This window comes from Procambarus clarkii, chromosome 42, assembly GCF_040958095.1.
Source record: "Procambarus clarkii isolate CNS0578487 chromosome 42, FALCON_Pclarkii_2.0, whole genome shotgun sequence".
Classification (NCBI taxonomy): Eukaryota; Metazoa; Arthropoda; class Malacostraca; order Decapoda; family Cambaridae; genus Procambarus; species Procambarus clarkii.
In genome coordinates, this window is record NC_091191.1 from 6,480,055 (window position 1) to 6,499,336 (window position 19,282).

General features: G+C 48.0%; 2 protein-coding genes across 3 annotated transcripts in view; both read right to left on the minus strand.

The window, feature by feature from the left end:
• Vang (Strabismus domain-containing protein Vang) overlaps positions 1-19,282 on the minus strand; it is a 206,935-nt gene that overhangs the window by 41,331 nt on the left and 146,322 nt on the right. The gene's annotated exons all lie outside the window — the stretch shown is intronic.
• Positions 527-8,727, minus strand: LOC123770391 (uncharacterized). The gene is made up of 2 exons (XM_045762232.2): positions 8,695-8,727; positions 527-1,237 (listed from the first exon to the last, which is right to left on the minus strand). Exons 1-2 carry the CDS (start codon positions 8,725-8,727, stop codon positions 527-529), a joined length of 744 nt encoding a protein of 247 aa, XP_045618188.2.

Sequence of the window (19,282 nt, forward strand, 5' to 3'; positions counted from 1 at the left end):
GAGACCGGGGGGGGGGCAAGGAATGGTGCCCAACCACTTGGGCGGTCGGAGATTGAACGCCGACCTGCATGAAGCGAGACCGTTGCTCTACCGTCAGCCCTAGTGGTGCTGTCCGCCAGTGCGTTATCTACCTATAACACGCCTTCAATTATTAATAATTGAAGAATAAAATAATAAATAAAATAATTAAAAAATAAAATTGTTAATAATTCAAAACATTAATTCCAGTGACGCTTCCCCAAAACTTAACTGAGCGTCAGAATTTCAATGGAAAATATCTGAGTTTTTGGTGGGAATACCGAGCAATTATCATCTGATGGAGGTCTGGATAAGTCTCTTTCTGCATTCCCAGAAAGAGCCCTGGATTTTCTAGAGTGGTTCTGCTGAATCACCACTTGCTAGAAACAACAGCTTTGTCAGACAGTTCGAAAATGTGTTGGTCTTAAATTTACCAGTTGAGGTTGTTAAGACAAGGATCAACTCGAGAGTATTTTCAGAGTCAATGTCAGTACCACGAGGCTTAATACTAGAGAAGAGGCTGGCAGGCACGGCCAGCACGCTGATAGTGGGTGGAGGTGGAGAGTGGAGGTGGAGGGTGGAGGTGGAGAGTGGAGGTGGAGAGTGGAGGTGGAGAGTGGAAGGTGGAGAGTGGAGGTGGAGAGTGGAAGGTGGAGAGTGGAGGTGGAGAGTGGAGGTGGAGAGTGGAGAGTGGAAGTGGAGAGTGGAAGGTGGAGAGTGGAGGTGGAGAGTGGAGGTGGAGAGTGGAGGTGGAGAGTGGAAGGTGGAGAGTGGTGGGTGGAGAGTGGAGGTGGAGAGTGGAAGGTGGAGAGTGGAAGGTGGAGAGTGGAGGTGGAGAGTGGAGGTGGAGAGTGGAGGTGGAGAGTGGAGGTGGAGAGTGGAAGGTGGAGAATGGAAGGTGGAGAGTGGAGGTGGAGAGTGGAGGTGGAGAGTGGAGGTGGAGAGTGGAAGGTGGAGAGTGGAGGTGGAGAGTGGAGGTGGAGAGTGGAGGTGGAGAGTGGAGAGTGGAGGTGGAGAGTGGAAGGTGGAGAGTGGAGGTGGAGAGTGGAGAGTGGAGGTGGAGAGTGGAAGGTGGAGGTGGAGAATGAAGGAATGAGGGATGGTGCCACCAGAGGGATGGTGCCACCAGAGGGATGGTGCCACCAGAGGGATGGTGCCACCAGAGGGATGGTGCCACCAACAGGGACAACGAGGTCGGGCCACACAGGAACAAACTGCCCTGATCAATATACTGCCCCCCCCCCCCCCGGAGGACTCCTTATAACCCCTCCCCCCCTGGCACCCCACCACACAACATCCCCGACACTCACCCCACCACACAACACCCCCGACACTCACCCCACACACAATGTTTTACCCACCTACGGCCCAAGAGCCTCGATTTACTAGATCAAAACTCAGCCCCACAGTACATAATTCCCAGATGAAATACTGACCAAAAATCCTTCCCCCAATAATTGAAAAAATTTAGTATGTATGTGTATATATGTATAGTTGTGTATATGCATATGTATATAGGTATATATATATATATATATATGTGTATGTATGAATAACTCAATAAATAATAATAATAAGATAAAGAGCATTAAACAGAACAACATGTGTGGAAGCATCGGAGTGTGTACATATGAATGCCACACAGTATTAATCTATAGACATCCATATATGGTGAAACACATGTGAAGAACCTCTCACACACTCACAGCTCCCTGACAAGAAGGAGCCAGCTTAGCTTAGCTGCCAACGCCCACACATCGTGTCAGCAAGGCGGACAGCCCGCCTGCTTTCATACCTCTCACTGTATTTCCCACTTCTAAACTTTCCTTCACCTATACCTCTCCCTCCTCTTAACTTAAAAAACTCAAGCCGACGACCAGAAGCTGAGGAATAGAGGGAAGAAGGGAAAGGGTAGGGAGAGTGGAAGAATAGGGGGATGAGGAAGGAAAGGGGGATGAGGAAGGATAGGGGTGAGGTAGGATAGGGGTGAGGTAGGATAAAGGTGAGGAAGGATGGGAGGGGGGAGATACAGCGCCAGTGACACGAACGGACACACCTTGTAAACAAGGCGGGAATGACTGTACAGCCTGTATATAGAGTTCAAGCTCTACAGGCTCTCACAGTAGTAGAGCCCGTAGAGTCCAGGGCAGCAACCACTCCACTAACTCGTGGTATGATAATAGTACTTGACATGAAAATACAGATCAGATTACAGTACTTGCTTATTAGAGGCTATTAGTCAAAATTCTCCACAAGTCAGTACAAAGCTCGTTTTCGAATTTTCAAACCCGCATATATCGTTTGATTAGCATGTATTAGGTTAGTCTCCATTAGGGCAGGGTAGGGCAGGGTAGGGCAGGGCAGGGCAGGGCAGGGCAGGGCAGGGCAGGCTAAGTTTGGGTTGGGTTAGGTTGGGTTAGGTTAGGTTAGGTTAGGTTAGGTTAGGTTAGGTTAGGTTAATTTCACTGAGCGAGCAATTTTACGAGCCGTGTGGTTCATTAGGCTTGGCGCCCAAGGAACACTCATACTGATTTATATTTATAACGACTCGCTCTTGCCAGTGGGCGTGATATCCAAGAGTAACGCAATTCAACACTGAATCAACGTTGATATCGGTGATTCAGTGTTGAATTAGCGTAACTCTTGGATATATTTTGCGCAGGACCCCATTCTTGTTGCGTCAAGAATTAGCGCAGGACGGACAGTCACGTCCTCACTTGAATTTCAATTCAGGGGTGCAGGATGGGTTAATTTTCTGCCGCTTTATTGTGGCTAATAACCGCTCTGCGTCAAGCAACCAGGCAGCACTATTAACCCCACAATGGATTACAAACATCAGTACCAAATAAAAGTACAGTTAGATTTACAGGAAATAGGAACGCGCTTGTGAAGTTACAGCGCCCTGGTCCACCATAGAGCACTCTCTCCCCCACGACCACCATAGAGCACTCTCTCCCCCACGCTCACCATAGAGCACTTTCCCCCACGCCCGCCACACGACTCACCAGCCATTAAATAGAGCCATGAAGTACGATACCCGCCATGCTTTGTGATATACCAGTATTACCAAGAGAATACACAACCCCTCGTGGACCCTCCGGGTCGCGCGGTGGCAACGCCTCACCCTCCAACACTCACATTCTTTCATTTAGCCTCAAAATTTCGGCACACCTCGTGAGTCTACTGTTCGTGCTTCTTCCTTCCCCTCCACGCTCTTCTTGCTTCTTCCTTCCCCTCCCCACTGTTTTTGCTTCTTCCTTCCCTCCCTTCTTTTCTTTCTTTCTCCTCCTCTCACCTTTTCTATCTCTTTGTTCGCTCCTCCTTTCTCTTTATCTTCTTGCTCGCGCGTTCGTTCGTTGGCTTGCTTGCTTGCTTGCTTACCTGCTTGTTCGTTTGTTCACTAGCTCGCTCATTCTCTCTTGCTTTGCAGACACAATGTAATCACCTTCCATAAATGGGGTTCGTCAAGGCTACTCTCGCCAAATGTATTTACAGTGGTCATTTAAATACTATCCTAAGGAAAAGAGGCGGGTGCTCAGGGGGGCAATACGTGCACATTCATCCTGCCTGGGCTGAGGAAAGTTGTTGGGTGACGTCTCTGCCTCCAGCATTCTCTTGAACCGGTGACAACAACTGCAAAGTTATTAGATTCTAAATCACATTTCTTGAGTGGAGAATATGACCTGTAGAGGATAGCGATAGGTCTTGTATTATCGCAGCCTCCCTGGCGATTAACTGGTCAATGAGGTTGTTAAGGTCTTCGGGGTCTTCGGTTTTCAAGGTCTACAATGAGGTCTTCGTAGCCCAAGGACCCAGACCGATCCGGAAACTTGTCGAGATCTCTCGAATGATTGTATTGTTGTTCCAGCGTTGTTTATTAGCACGAAGTTCAAGAGTGGTGCGGCCTCTGCTGTGTACACTTGCGTTCTCTTAATTGTGTTTACAGCGAGCGCCCGGATATTTCATGGTGGTGGCGGTCGGTGGAGACGCCGGTGGAGGAGGAGGCAGTGCCCCCCAGTCATGACCACCACCACCACCAGGTTGGGTCAGTTTTTACCACTAGGGTAGCCTGGAGTTTGGAGGCCCAAATGGTGGTACTGGGGATGGGCGGGGAGACGGCGGGCCGGATCAGGTACCGTTGTGTGCCGATGCTGCCACACCTGACCTCACAACTCCCCTGCTCACAACCTCTTTATGCCCCAACCCGCTAAACTCCACTCAAACACACGCGGTAACACTTATGCGCGGAATAAATTAAGTTGATTCCTAAACTTTTTCCTTGCGGTCGGGGGGGGGGGGGGTAGGGAGGGGATATTTACATTGTGTAAGCAAAGCGTATTGGCGCTGTGCCAGTTGCTGCCTTGATGAACGGATATTATACTGGGCGTGCTATTCCGGAGGCAGCCGGGGCGAGGGAGGCCTGAGAGGCACTAGTCAGGGATAAGGCGTGGTCACTGTGGAGCAGGAGGGTGCACTGATTGATGATTGATTGATGAAGATTAAGCCACCCAAAAAGGTGGCACGGGCATGACTAGCCCGTAAGTGGTGGCCCTTTTGAGCCATTACCAGTGTCAATAGATGATACTGGAGATCTGTGGAGGTGCGACTGCACCCTGCGTGACGGGAGACGTCTCCCGTCGCCTGCACTGGGACACAACGATCAGGTATAAGGCGCGGTCACACACACTGTGAACAGTTCTAATTATACCACACCATAGACTCCAGGAGGCAGCAAAGCACCCTCCCCCACACCCACAACCAAGACATGTGCACTAACAGCACATTATAAGAACCATCGAGTGCCAGGAGACGGGCTCACCATAGCCTGTGCTACCTGGAACTTTTTGTTCCCGGTAGCTGAATCTTAAACAACAACAACAAGCCAGGAGACACGACATGCAGGTGCGTCACCTACATAACCCCTCACCAACAACACTGGTTCAGAGCTGGACCTTCCACATCAACAACCACTGGACCATTGTTAATTGCTACGAAATATATACACAGTAGGCTCAGGAATCTGTACATCAGTTGATTGACGGTTGAGAGGCGGGACCAAAGAGCCAGAGCTCAACCCCCGCAAGCACAATTAGGTGAGTACAACGCTGATCTTATATATATATATATATATATATATATATATATATATATATATATATATATATATATATATATATATATATATATATATATATATATATATATATATATATATATATATATATATGTATACAGATTTTGCGAAACCTTTCGACAAATGGTGTAGTGAAATATAACTCGCAGGAAAGGCATTAATGCCAATATAGGAAGACGGATCTTTGACGTCCTAATAAACCAAATCCACAAAATTAAATGTGGATTCTCCACTGAGAATTCTTTTACCTTTTTGCAAGGTAAACAGCCTGGGAGTAATCACGTCATGACTTTTTACAGAGATGCCAGCGCAATGATAAGCGTTCTTTAAGACGTAGTCTCTAAGAGGTAACGTTGTTACACTCAAGGTTAAAAGAAGTTGCTGACTGGAGAAAGTACGAAGAACATTTACTGCTAAAATCCCCCCATTAAAACACCCTAAATTGTTGGGAACACGCGAATTGTACTCCCTTGGGCGCGGGGAAGGGAAAGGAACTATCAGGGGAAAGCGCCAAGCCATTACGACTATACAGCGCTGGGGTCAGGATAAGGATTTGGGATGAGACGGGGGGGGGGGGATGGGAGGAATGGTGCCCAACCACTTGGACGGTCAGGGATTGAACGCCGATGTGCATGAAGAGAGACCGTCGCTCTACCGTCCAACCCAAGTGGTTGGGTGGAGACATTATTATTAACATCTTTATTGACAGAATTAATTACAATTTTGCCTAATCTGAGGATTTTGATAGTCTTATTAAAGTGAGGATAATGCTGGTATTCACTGTCACGCAGGACAGAGGGTCATACATAAGACAATAGGTCTACACTGTAGGTTGAAGCACATATATATATCATGGTTACAATCAATGTTTTAATGTATGGATATGTGAAAATGGGTGGAGACAAACACATCTTGAGGTTATCTTGAGATGATTTCGGGGCTTTAGTGTCCCCGCGGCCCGGTCCTCGACCAGGCCTCCACCCCCAGGAAGCAGCCCGTGACAGCTGACTAACTCCCAGGTACCTATTTACTGCTAGGTAACAGGGGCATTCAGGGTGAAAGAAACTTTGCCCATTTGTTTCTGCCTCGTGCGGGAATCGAACCTGCGCCACAGAATTACGAGTCCTGCGCGCTATCCACCAGGCTACGAGGCCCACAAACATAATTCGCACCAGGAAAATATTTGAGGAAATGATTCCAAATCTCTCACACAGAATGTGAAAAAACCGGCCCCATTTCCAAGTAGGCTTGTGGTAAGTACACTTTTATCAGAATTTTATAACACTAAAGGCCTAAGGCACTAACCCTCAACATTACCCCTCAAAATATAGACTTAAGATATATTTCTAACTGAACTCTTATGTTTAACAGATAACTTGACGAGTACTACTCAGAGGTACCTGATCAATCAGGCTGTTTCTTACGTCGGGCTGGAAGCATCGGTGAACGACTGTTCAGTTGATGAGACCGTCAACCAGGTGATCGGGCAGTAGCGACAACGACCCCAAGAACCACCTCAAGGTACAGCCACAGACCGTGGAGGTAAGTCGTGGACGAATCGACTTGGGAACCATTGGTAGTGGAAAGGGTTACAGAGGCCCATTATGTGCCTCTGTAACCCTTTCCACTACCGCCCACAAGATGGGTATGGGGTGCATAATAAATGAACTAAACTAATGGAACCATTGACTAAGGAGTTAACAAAGTGACTTCTTTGGAGCTACAAGTCAGCTAAGAGACAGACGTTTGAACTTGAGACGCTATTACACCTTAAGTAGTAAATGGGACCTGCAGACCAAGACTCTTGTACAAGATGTGGTCACAGTAGTGAGTGAGTTTCCTAGAAGGCCTTACCCGCCAAACACACACCGAAACTACGACGTTGGTACAACGTTCGAACAAGTTTTAACACCTCCTAACCAGTTATAACAACCTTTATAGCAAGTTGTAACAACGTTCTAATACGTCATAAACACGATAAGCCAAGATGTAACAACTTTATTACAAGTTGTAACAAGCGGAAAATAGAGACAGTTTCGGTTTGTGTTTCCAGGGTAGTGACCTGGCAACGAGGCCAAGGTGACCCCTTGTCAGCAGATGCCTTGGTAATGACAAGCCTGTCAGTCAGCCCGCAGACCTGGGATGGCGGCGGACGTGCCAAGGTATCCCCAGTCTTGGCCCCGGGCGATGGTACTCTTTCCTGGCTCTTGCTTTTTTTAGATTTAGTTATTCAGAACAAAGTGTCCATGTAACACGGGTAAACGCACCGTTCTTGTGCCTGGTAAGTCCACTACGGGATCACCATAGCCTGTGCTACTTGCCCCGCTCCTGTGCCAGGTAAGTTACGGGCTCACCATAGCCCGTGCTACTTGGAACTTGTTCCGAGTAGCTGAATCTATAACAACAACGTGTAGCACGGGCTATAGTGAGCCCGTAATTGAGTTCAGTTATTCCCCATAACTTTGTTACTGTGATGTTTGGGTCAAAGTTTTATAATGGAGGTGGAGTTCCCCCCTCCCTCTCCTCCCCCCCCGTTTCTTTTCCACCTCTGGGGTATCTTGAGATGAGAAAATGATTTTCGGGGATTAGAGTCCCCGCGGCCCGGTCCTCGACCAGGCCTCCTTTTTGTTACACACCTCCAGGAAGCAGCCCGTAGCAGCCCAGGTACCTATTTACTGCTAGGTAACAGGGTGAAAGAAACTCTGAATCACGTCTACTCAGCTGTCAGGCCCCTAATGTGGGTTATCTTCTTGAGGTTATCTTGAGATGATTTCGGGGCTTTAGTGTCCCCGCGGCCCGGTCCTCGACCAGGCCTCCACCCCCAGGAAGCAGCCCGTGACAGCTGACTAACACCCAGGTACCTATTTACTGCTAGGTAACAGGGGCATTCAGGGTGAAAGAAACTTTGCCCATTTGTTTCTGCCTCGTGCGGGAATCGAACCCGCGCCACAGAATCACGAGTCCTGCGCGCTATCCACCAGGCTACGAGGCCCACCTGTGGCCTCGTAGGTGGCGGAGGTTACCCATTATCTTGGTGGCGGATGTAGGTGCACAGTGTTCACTAGTGTGTCCCATTCTTCAACTGTTTTTCTAACCATTGACGTCGCTTTGGATTTTGCCTTTAACGCAGCTGCTGTCGTTGGATGAACGTTGAGGTCGGTGCACAGGGCTTCAGTTGCTTCATATTCCAGTAAGTGGTACAGTAGTGGCGCCTCTGCTTCTGTTCCACGGATATAGCACTCTTTAACTACTGGCGCCTAGCTTTTTTTTGAGATATATACAAGAGTTGTTACATTCTTGTACAGCCACTAGCACGCGTAGCGTTTCGGGCAAGTCCCTGGAATACGATCCTCGCCGCGAAGAATCGTTGTTACAACCAAATACCCATTTTACTGTTGAGTTAAACAGAGGCTACAGTTAAGGATTTGCGCCCAGTAAATCCTCCCCGGCCAGGATACGAACCCATGACAAAGCGCTCGCGCAACGCCAGGCGAGTGTCTTACCACTACACCACGGAGACTAAGCTATAGTTAATAACCTACCTCCTCTTTTATCTTGTTGCTCTCATGCTCCATCTTGCTCCAGGCGTCCACCTCACACACCACTCGGGTCCCTCACATGCCCAGGACAGGAGGCAGACACCTAACGACACGACCCATAAATTGGCTAATCTGGGCATAGTTGGGCGTACTATCCCGCGCAGACTCAGGAATGTCCACCACCGCCACAGTAACCATGCATCCTCGAATGAACAACGCTTATCTACACGCACAGCTACCGAAAACACAACCCATTTACCTGTCGAGAATTTCGAACGTTCTTATACTCCACAACCTAGCCTGTGGCCTGTGGCCAGGCTTCCCTGGTGCTGGCCAGGTCTGTCGGGCTTCCCTGGTGTTGGCCAGGTCTGTCGGGCTTCCCTGGTGTTGGCCAGGTGTGTAGGGCTTCCCTGGTGTTGGCCAGGTTTGTAGGGCTTCCCTGGTGTTGGCCAGGTTTGTAGGGCTTCCCTGGTGTTGGCCAGGTTTGCAGGGCTTCCCTGGTGTTGGCCAGATGTGTAGGGCTTCCCTGGTGTTGGCCAGGTCTGTCGGGCTTCCCTGGTGTTGACCAGGTGTGTAGGGCTTCCCTGGTGTTGGCCAGGTGTGTAGGGCTTCCCTGGTGTTGGCCAGGTGTGTAGGGCTTCCCTGGTGTTGGCCAGGTGTGTAGGGCTTCCCTGGTGTTGGCCAGGTGTGTAGGGCTTCCCTGGTGTTGGCCAGGTGTGTAGGGCTTCCCTGGTGTTGGCCAGGTGTGTAGGGCTTCCCTGGTGTTGGCCAGGTGTGTAGGGCTTCCCTGGTGTTGGCCAGGTGTGTAGGGCTTCCCTGGTGTTGGCCAGGTTTGTAGGGATTAAAACTCAGGTAGAGGCATGAGAATAATAGCAGAATAAGGCATGAGGAGGAGGAGGTGTCCGTCATGAGGTGGAGGCGAGGAAGGCGTGCAGGGAGTAAGAGAAGCACTCAGTACACACAGCACAGGGAGGGAAGGCGTCCGTGTGCACACGCTGGATCCTGGAACGTGCCTCCTCAAGGAACACTGACGATAAACATTTGTTGAGGGGCCGATCCCCAGGTAAACTTCACATGTTCTAAACCTATATAAGGCGCTCGTCTTCCTCTGTGACCCCTACACAACCATCGACATGCAGGCGAGGAGTCACAATAACGTGGCTAAAGTATGTTGACCAGACCACACACTAGAAGGTGAAGGGACGACGACGTTTCGCTCCGTCCTGGACCTGGTTGATACCTGGTTGATGGGGTTCTGGGAGTTCTTCTACTCCCCAAGCCCGGCCCGAGGCCAGGCTGGACTTGTGAGAGTTTGGTCCACTAGGCTGTTGCTTGGAGCGGCCCGCAGGCCCACATACCCACCACAGCCCGGTTGGTCCGGCACTCCTTGGAGGAATAAATCTAGTTTCCTCTTGAAGATTCTCAAGTCGACCATTCTTAAGTCGATTGTCAATGGTCCAGGACGGACCGAAACGTCGTCGTCCCTTCACCTTCTAGTGTGTGGTCTGGTCAACAACCATCGACTCCATTACAATAGGAACAGTATGTATCCTAACCAATACAGTGCTCTTTAAACTCCTTGTACAAGTCCGTCAGATCAGAAGGAACATAACCCAGGCGCACTAAGGACACCACACAACATGGGACACCCATATTAGGCTAACATAAACATCTCCCACTGACACTAGGAGCCGCTGCGGTGCGCAACCTCTAACAATGCGCAACAATACAAGAATGCTTAATTATTATACACGAGGTCAGCCAACATACGGTTCTTTATCACAGTAGACTACGTTCTCGGTTCACAACCATGGATACCGAGGGTTTATCCCCAAGCATGACAAGAGACGGTTAGGCACGTTTCCCCCCACTTGATATCTCTGTTTACCTAGCAATAAATTATGTACCCAGGAGTTAGGCACCTGTTGTGGGTTGCATCCTGGGGCTGGTCATGAGCAGGAGGCCACAGGGGTGGGTAAAGGGGGTGCCAGAGGGTGCCAGAGGGTGCCACATGGGGTTATGGGAACCCATAGGGTGCACCACCAGTCATTCGGCGCTACTGACCAACACTGACCGCCAAATTATGTGATTTACATGTGTCGGTTTTAAGAGTTCATATTCTCGTAAGATCCTAATGTATTTTCAAGTGAATTGCCTCAGATACGGCGTGACCCGCCACCTCCAGCAACGAGGAGGCCTGGTCGACGACCGGGCCGCGGGGACGTTAAGTCCCGGAAACACTTCAAGGTAACTTTTATCAGGTTCAGCAAACCCTCTTAGGCCTAGATTGTCTAGCAGGAGGCTGAATATCCTCAGTTCTATGACGTCGACACAGTCATCCGGCGCCGGCGAGAAACAGTGGGCAGAGTTTCTTTCACCCTGATGCCCCTGTTACCTAGCAGTAAATAGGTACCTGCGAGTTAGTCAGCGGTCACGGGCTGCTTCCTGGTGTGTGTGTGTGTGTGTGTGTGTGTGTGTGTGTGTGTGTGTGTGTGTGTGTGTGTGTGTGTGTGTGTGTGTGTGTGTGTGTGTGTGGCAAAAACGTAGTTAGTAAACAGTTGATTGACAGTTGAGAGGCGGACCGAAAGAGCAGAGCTCAACCCCCGCAAGCACAACTAAGGGAATACAGTGTTCTCTACCTATGCTCCGCATCCATTTTATAAATAGGTTTATCTTACACCTCCAGAGATCTCCCACTGCACTGAGTCAATATGTAAGTGTACAGATTAGAAACTTGATCACCAGGTGTGTATGTTCCATGTAAAGAGTAGAGTGCAAGAGCTCTCGTCTGTAGCCAGAGTGCAGCCCCGAATGCCAACTATATACCAGGAGGTGGTTCCGAGGATCCATGACCCGCCTGCAGCCCGGTCTCTGGGTTGACGGTCTGAACAATCAGGCTGTTAGAAGTCGCTACGCGCAAGGTTACATATAAATCACAGTCCGCGATTGATCAGAAACCAATTGGAGATCTTTGCCAAGATTACTCTCAACGCGGAAAGGGGTAAAATATATATATATATATATATATATATATATATATATATATATATATATATATATATATATATATTTGTGTGTAACTGTTCCAAAGATGGGGTAGTGACTAGTGCGAACTTGGAACATATACACACTAGAGCAACCTGGCGTACAAGGATACAGATACAGGTGTTGGCGCACTCTGACCAAGACGCTTGTTATCGTGAAGTAAGAAGCTGAAGGTGCTCGTCCCTTCGTGGCGGGAGGTGACCACGCTGTTGGAGACACGCACGAGTGCTCTCGCTGGAGGGGGGGGGGAGGGAGGTGTGGGGTGTGGGGGAGGGAGGGGGAGGGGGAGGGGAGTGGAGGGGGAGGGGGAGGGGAGTGGAGGGGGGAGGGGGGGGGAAGGAGAGTTCGTTGTCAAATACTTTGTAACCAAGACGGACCCGTCCTTCCTCACCCATCCCCATCGTCCTCCAAGCAAAGTCCATTCGGTCTATCGACTTGAGACAATCGACTTGAGAATGGTCCAGGACGGAACGAAACGTCGTCGTCCCTTCACCTTCTAGTGTGTGGTCTGGTCATCATACTTTAGCCACGTTATTGTGACTCATCGCCTCAAAGTCTATTCCATCCACCCGCCCCACCCCCCATCTGTTTATGAATGAAAAATGGTTTACACACGATTCACAACTGATGACGTTCGAACACTTCCGGAACAAGTGCTTCGCTGACGAATTTTGTTCGGACCACAACGCTGTAAATGCTTCCCCCACGTACTACAAAATACAAATAATCGAACCTAAACATTTAACCTAACCTAACCAGGGGCTAAATATATACAATATGCTAATATAAAATAATATTAATTTATAATTGATAAAATTCCTGTTTTGAATGAACAACATTCTAAAATTGATGACTGCGACTTTGGGGTCGACTGCTGGATGGAATGAACTTTGTCCAAGGACGAATTGCTTCACCACATCACAAACATTCACAATCCTCGTTACTCAATTACAACAACCATTCATAACCATCAATACCTCGTAGAACAATTATTCACCATAACTACTCCTTCACTCTCTCTGCCGGTCAGTCAACGCTACAAGCAGTCACCATTAATGTCACCGCAGCCTGTCGCTCACCATCACAGTCATCACTCATTGAGCATCACTCACTCTCCCTCATCACCAGCACAACTCCTTCGTGGCCTCAACACGCGGCAGAGACCACGGGTGTCTTGCCGCAGGAAGTGAACGAGTGAGTTCAGAAGCCTTCAAGAAGCCAGAAGGGAAGAGGAACGGGAGATGGGACGGGTGGGATAGTGGACACACTACCCCCACTAGGTGCTAATTTGTTACTACCTATTACAATAAATTCAACAGGCTTGTTGACCAGACCACACACTAGAAGGTGAAGGGACGACGACGTTTCGGTCCATCCTGGACCATTCTCAAGTCGATTGTGGACCATTCTCAATCACAATCGACTTGAGAATGGTCCAGGACGGACCAAAACGTCGTCGTCCCTTCACCTTCTAGTATGTGGTCTGGTCAACATACTTCAGCCACGTTATTGTGACTCATCGTCTGCTCAACAGGCTTGCCTACAAAGGTGGCGAATGATTAACATAAAAGAAAATATCTAATTAAGTGCCAACAATAGCTAAACCTAGCATCAGAAGATGAGCAGCTGGCACTCACCATGCCCCTGGCTGGCACTTATGGTGGTGCCATCCGCTACTTTACTGCCCCACAACCACACCACAACAACTCTCTCCTACATTTACATACCACTTTAAATTATAGCCTGTGAGCAGCTGTGTCTTCCACCTGACTTACCACAATACTGGCAGCAACAGCTCAGGGAAGCAGCCTCAGTCTTACCCACCATAAAGTCACACATAAAACCCACATATATACTTTGATTATATGTTATAATATCATATTTTTTCCACAACGTTATTGGGCCTTGTTCTCTACATGTTATAACACTTTTATATATGATAACACGTAGTACGTAATGGTTGTTCTATGTGTAGTTAGGCATAGGTTAGGTTACGTTAGGTGTTTAGGTTCTGTTAGCAATTACTCGCATTTGTCAACCTGTCCTCAGCTCAGGCTCGTTAAAGCAGCGGCCGTCCCCTAACACCGCATTTATTTTTTTACGTATTATGCATTAAAAAATGTTTATATACAAGTTAATATTATTATATATTAAAGTTCTATGTATAGTTAGGCATAGGCTAGGTTAGGTGTTTAGGTTCTGTTGGCGATTATTTGTGCTTGTAGAACAACCCGTTCTCACACTAGGCTGGTTAAAGCAGCGGCCGTCCTCCCCAGACGCATTCATCAATTTTAACATACTGTGTATTAAAAATTGGTTTGTTCTCATATATAAATTAATATTATTATACATAAAAATTTGATGTAAAGTTTGGCGTAGGTTAGGTTAGGTGTTTAGGTTCTGTTGGCGAGTATTTGTATTTGTAGGACGTGGGTGAAGCATTTACAGCATTGTTGTTCGAACAAAGTTTGTCAGTGAAGCCCTTGTTCTGGAAGTGTTCGAACGATATCAGTTGTGAGTCGTGTGTAAACCGTTTTTCATTCATAAACAGATGGGGGGTTGGCGGGTGGATGGAATCACTTTTGGGTCTTTATTTGTAGGACGGGCTGCATTTACAGCGTTGTAGTTCGAATAAAATTCGTCAGTGAAGCACTTGTTCCGTAAGTGTTCGAACTTCATCAGTTGTGAGTCGTATGTAAACCGCTTTTTTCATTCATAAACAAGAGGGTTTGGCGGGTGGAGGGAATGGACTTTGGGTCTTTGTTTAGAGGACGGGCTGTCACTGTTCATCAGTGAAGAGAAATCGTTGGAACGTCATCAGTTCTGAGTCGTGTGAAAACCTTTTTTCATTCATACACAGCGGACTGGACTAACGAACATTTGGCCTTTGTTGATGAAGCTGGGCTGCCGTATTGCTTGTTACAACGTGGACTCAATAACTGGCGTCTCTTAACAAGTGGTTCATAGCCAAACGGTGTGACTACCAGCACGGTGTAATTGTTGTGGTAGGAATGAGCGGAGGGTTCCGGCACTAGTGGTAGTGTAGCGGTGGTCGCCCAGTGTGTGTGTGCTGTCCTTTACAGCACTCGTGTGTCCTGACACACCTGAGGGCTAGTGTCACCTCAAACGCCCAGTGAATACATAACGTGTGATACAACAAAAAAAAGAGAGAAAATGACTCTTAATTTAGTGAAAATGAAGACAAATAAGAGTGATAACGACCCGTAGCCCTACACGTGAGCGCCGTCCGCCGCCACGAGGCTTCACAATAATAACACAGGGAAATAAGAGAGCAGACCGGCCAGTGTGTATAGTGCTTTCCTGCGGTGAGTGACGATCACACTTCATGAGTACAAACAGATAGTGTGAGTAAGAAATGAGTCTGGGAACATAACACTGGAACACAGGCAACTTCGCCACCATTAACGGTGTCAGCTCCACGGAACAGGTTAGTACTGAATTACATAGAAGGATCCAACAATTTAGATTTACACAATTATTATACATAAACAAACAAATCCAAAATAGGTTGAAAATCGTACAATGAGCTCAAGGCTGTTCAACTCCCTCTAAATACAATAGACATAACAGGAGCGGGATATGGAATATTTGACTTGGGGGGGGGGGGGGTGCAGGCGGCTTGGGGTTGGCCAGATTAAATATGTATAACCTGCTGGTAGAGATAGTTTAAAAATTAAAATTACCGCGTCGTCAACTATAGCCCCTAGTAATCGTCGTCAATTATAGCCCCTAGTAATCGTCGTCAATTATAGCCCCTAGTAATCGTCGTCAATTATAGCCCCTAATAATCTATTGGCCTCATTATTCCTACCGAATACTTAAAATATAGTCAAGCCCTCTGAGCATTTGACGCTTACAGTAAGTAGACAACTTGTGTGTGTGAGGAAACTATGTGTCGGGGCCCCACGATGGCGAGAGAGATAAGTGGGCGCCAAACCCCCCCGCCTGACGAGTCAAGTCACCAGCGGTGAACCACAGTAAACACTATGCAGATGGTGGATCAAAAGAGGCAACTGGCCCAAAATAGGAGCAAGTATGTCAAGAGGTGGACGTGAGTGTGGCTGTTGCTGCCCTACCCGCTACATGCTCTCTACAACTGAGAAAACAACGCGTGTACATGTGTAATTACTACCTCTGCAGGGGGCGGCCCACGGTACAAAAGCACTGGGGCAGCTAGAACACAAAAGCACTGGGGCAGCTACAACACTACAACACTACAACACTACAGGCAGCACAACAAGTAGTAATTCTCACTGCTGCCATAACTTGTGCTCGCGTATATACTCCGATATAATTATTTAACCGCGGATTGCATATTCTACAAACGATCTTCAGGTTACTTTCAGTTGATTTCTAGGCTTTTTGACGGTCAGGTTAACCATGACCCCCTCCGACCCCAGGATATTACCTGGATTTTACCTGGAGAGGGTCTCTGGAGTCCTTCTGCTCCAGGAACTAACAATGTTACTTGCAGCTGCCCGCAGGCCCACATACAGTATCTACTACAACCCGGTTGGTCAGGCACTTCTTGTAAGAACTTATCTAATTGTTTCTTAAAAACACATACCTTTGTTTCGGCAATATTTCTAATGTTTGCTGGAAGAGTATTGAACAGCCGTGGACCTCTGATTGTGCATATGGCACCTCTACTCCTCGCTGGTTCTATTCTGCATTTTCTATGTGCCCCTCAGCGTCCAAACACCACATGCCTCCCCCCACCCCGAACCACACACCACATGCCCCCCTAACTCCCCCACACACAGTATGGTCCACGCCGCCCCCACACCTGCCATCTGGGACTCATTAAGAACCTTCACTCTTCACCCTGCCCGTCACGCTAATATATATCTGCTAACGAACACGCCCCATTACCCTTTGGCTGACATTCATGAAGAGATGGTTTGTACGGACGAGAACCGTCCCTTTACGAAAAGTTTAAGGAGAGTTTTTATCTCTCAGAGAAACTCTTAAGTCACGTGGAGCCGGAGCACCTTCAGCGACGCCCCCCCCCCCCCATGCTACTACTAGTTATATGTCCTAAGCAAGACTCTACATATTGCTTAAAAACACAAGAATAACGACAACGGTATCAGGTCTATTGGCTCATACGAGGCAGCTTCGATTTATAGCCACCCAAACTCGTTCATATACATGTTTAACCTACGCTAGAAACAATTCGGGGGATCCACGTCTATTGTGTCACCCGGCAACTCGTGCATAATGATAAAACCACGTTCCATAATTGCTTGACACCGAGTATTGTCCTTGTAGAAGAGTATGACTGCACACTGAGTAGCCAGGTCATATAATCTAGCGGTTGATTTACGGGCTATTCATGCCCGTGCCACCTCTTGGGTGGCTTAATCTTTATCAATCAATCAATCTATCGGTTGATGACATAAGATGATGTCGCACGGCCATCTGGGCCTTTGGGCTGCGAGGACAAATGACCTCAGATCAGGCTGGCTCGGAAATAAAGAATTGGGAACCATTTTTTTGTTTAATTTTGCCCCGAGGGGCGAGTTTATTGGGCAGCGCCACTCATCCTGTGAGTGGACACACCGCCATAGCAGCATGTACAACACTCCCCAATAGGATGAAAACCCGCTGGGTTGTTCATCCTGTCACTTGTACCCAGACACAGCTGGACTAGCTTAACTATCTCAAGTGAACAGCTCCTCAAACAAGATTAACATCTGTCAACCCATAAAATCTTAGGTTATCTTGCGGGGGTGATCAATAGGTAATCAAGAGACGGGCAAAGGCAGAAAAGCTTACGTATCCCAGTATAGCTCCGTGCTACACACGCCCCACCTCACTCTGGCGTGTCGGTAAACACACTCAACCTTTCGCCGGGAGTAATTCAAGCTTGAAAAAGCTCAAAGCTGCCCACACAAACAAGCGAGATCTGTTGTCTCTGATACCAAACCTTGCAATGTTTCGAGTTGCTCAACAGTGGCCCCTTCTTTCCCCCCCTGATGACTGCCACATGGCTCTCAACCACAGTGCCACGTCTGAGCACGACCACGGCAAGAATGCCACATATGGGTATGGCACACCCAGCCACTCTTGGTCAGGAGTATCACAGGCACAAGTCTCCCCCACCACCAGTGTTATCACAGGGCCAGGAGTGCCATAAGTCATGATAACACCTTAACTGATGTAAGCCACTGTTTGGCACTGGCTTACATCACCAGTCAACCAACTTGTCGAGCAACGTTTTTACCACAGTGTAGTTGCTTGGTGCGTGGGGGTATTTTTTACTTTTTGTGATGGAGGGAAGGATGGAGAGAGGGAAACGAGACAGGGATGGAGAGAGAGAGCGTGAGATTACACCCAATGATTGAGTTTTGAGTTATCTTTTAGCTTCATTGATTGCTATGTCTGCCTTAAGAAATGTAAGTGAGTGTTTAATAATGAACGTCGGAACCATTTAAATTGAAACTGAATGAATCAAGTAGATAAATGTAAATGAAATAATTAATCTCCATTGGTGGAATCCACTTTCTTGGCAGTGGGCAAGCCCACCCACTGGTGGTGCCCACCACCCACGCCTGTGACGTGTGTGTGTGTGTGTGTGTGTGTGTGTGTGTCTCTGTCTCTGTCTCTGTCTCTGTCTCTGTCTCTGTCTCTGTCTCTCTCTCTCTCTCTCTCTCTCTCTCTCTCTCTCTCTCTCTCTCTCTCTCTCTCTCTCTCTCTCTCTCTCTCTCTCTCTCTCTCTCTCTCTCTCTCTCTCTTCCCCCCCCCCCCCACCAGTGATGACACAGATACAACTCACAGCGTACACAAGACGGTTCGCCAACAGATTTTAAAATCTACCAAACCTAACCCAACGAGCCTAACTTGAGCCACCTCACAAGGTTGTTCACAAGGGTGAGCAACCCCGGCGACATGACGCCCATTAAGTTGAAGAATCTCGAGACGTTCACCAAGGTAACGGCGTTTTAAGCTCGCTTCTGTAGTCAAGATAAGTAGTTCAGTATCCTGCTTCAGTATCGGCTGTGTTGTTATTTCCCTCTTGGTTCCTGTGACAGATCATGGAAAAGCTTCTAGCCTTTGGTCTCGGAATGATCGACTATTTTGCGCGTCTGGCATAATGTACTAGACTATTATCCTAACACCAGATTCACGGCCGACACTACGCTCTCGCCGCAGACACGTGTAGTGAGCGCTTATGATACACAACGACGAAGTGGAGCAGCCTTACAAAAATGATCCCTTCCAGGTGACAGCCGTACCAACCCTCGACGAGTTACTTGGCAAGTACACGTAATAAACCACTGTGTATCGCCGCCCCATACCGGGCATCCCCGCCCCGGTAGGCTCTATTGTGTCCTGAAAACTCCTTGTCACCACCGAGTAGCAAAGGAAAATTCAATGGAATAAAGGAACCTAGAGAAGGCCTATTTGGTCTTCCGGGAAGCAGTTTCTATAGCCATTCAATTACTTTCTCTCCTGTACTTACCCGCCCTATGATTGATACGTCCCAGTGAGTTTTCTCACATGATATTACTCGGGAAATTGT

Bases quoted from the DNA above. Each gene is read 5' to 3' on its own strand.
- LOC123770391 (XM_045762232.2), bottom strand. From the start codon at position 8,727: ATGGAGCATGAGAGCAACAAGATAAAAGAGGAG. The intron at 1,238-8,694 runs GTAGGTTATTAA...TATATTGATCAG, and splicing joins GCAACAAGATAAAAGAGGAG to GGCAGTTTGTTCCTGTGTGG.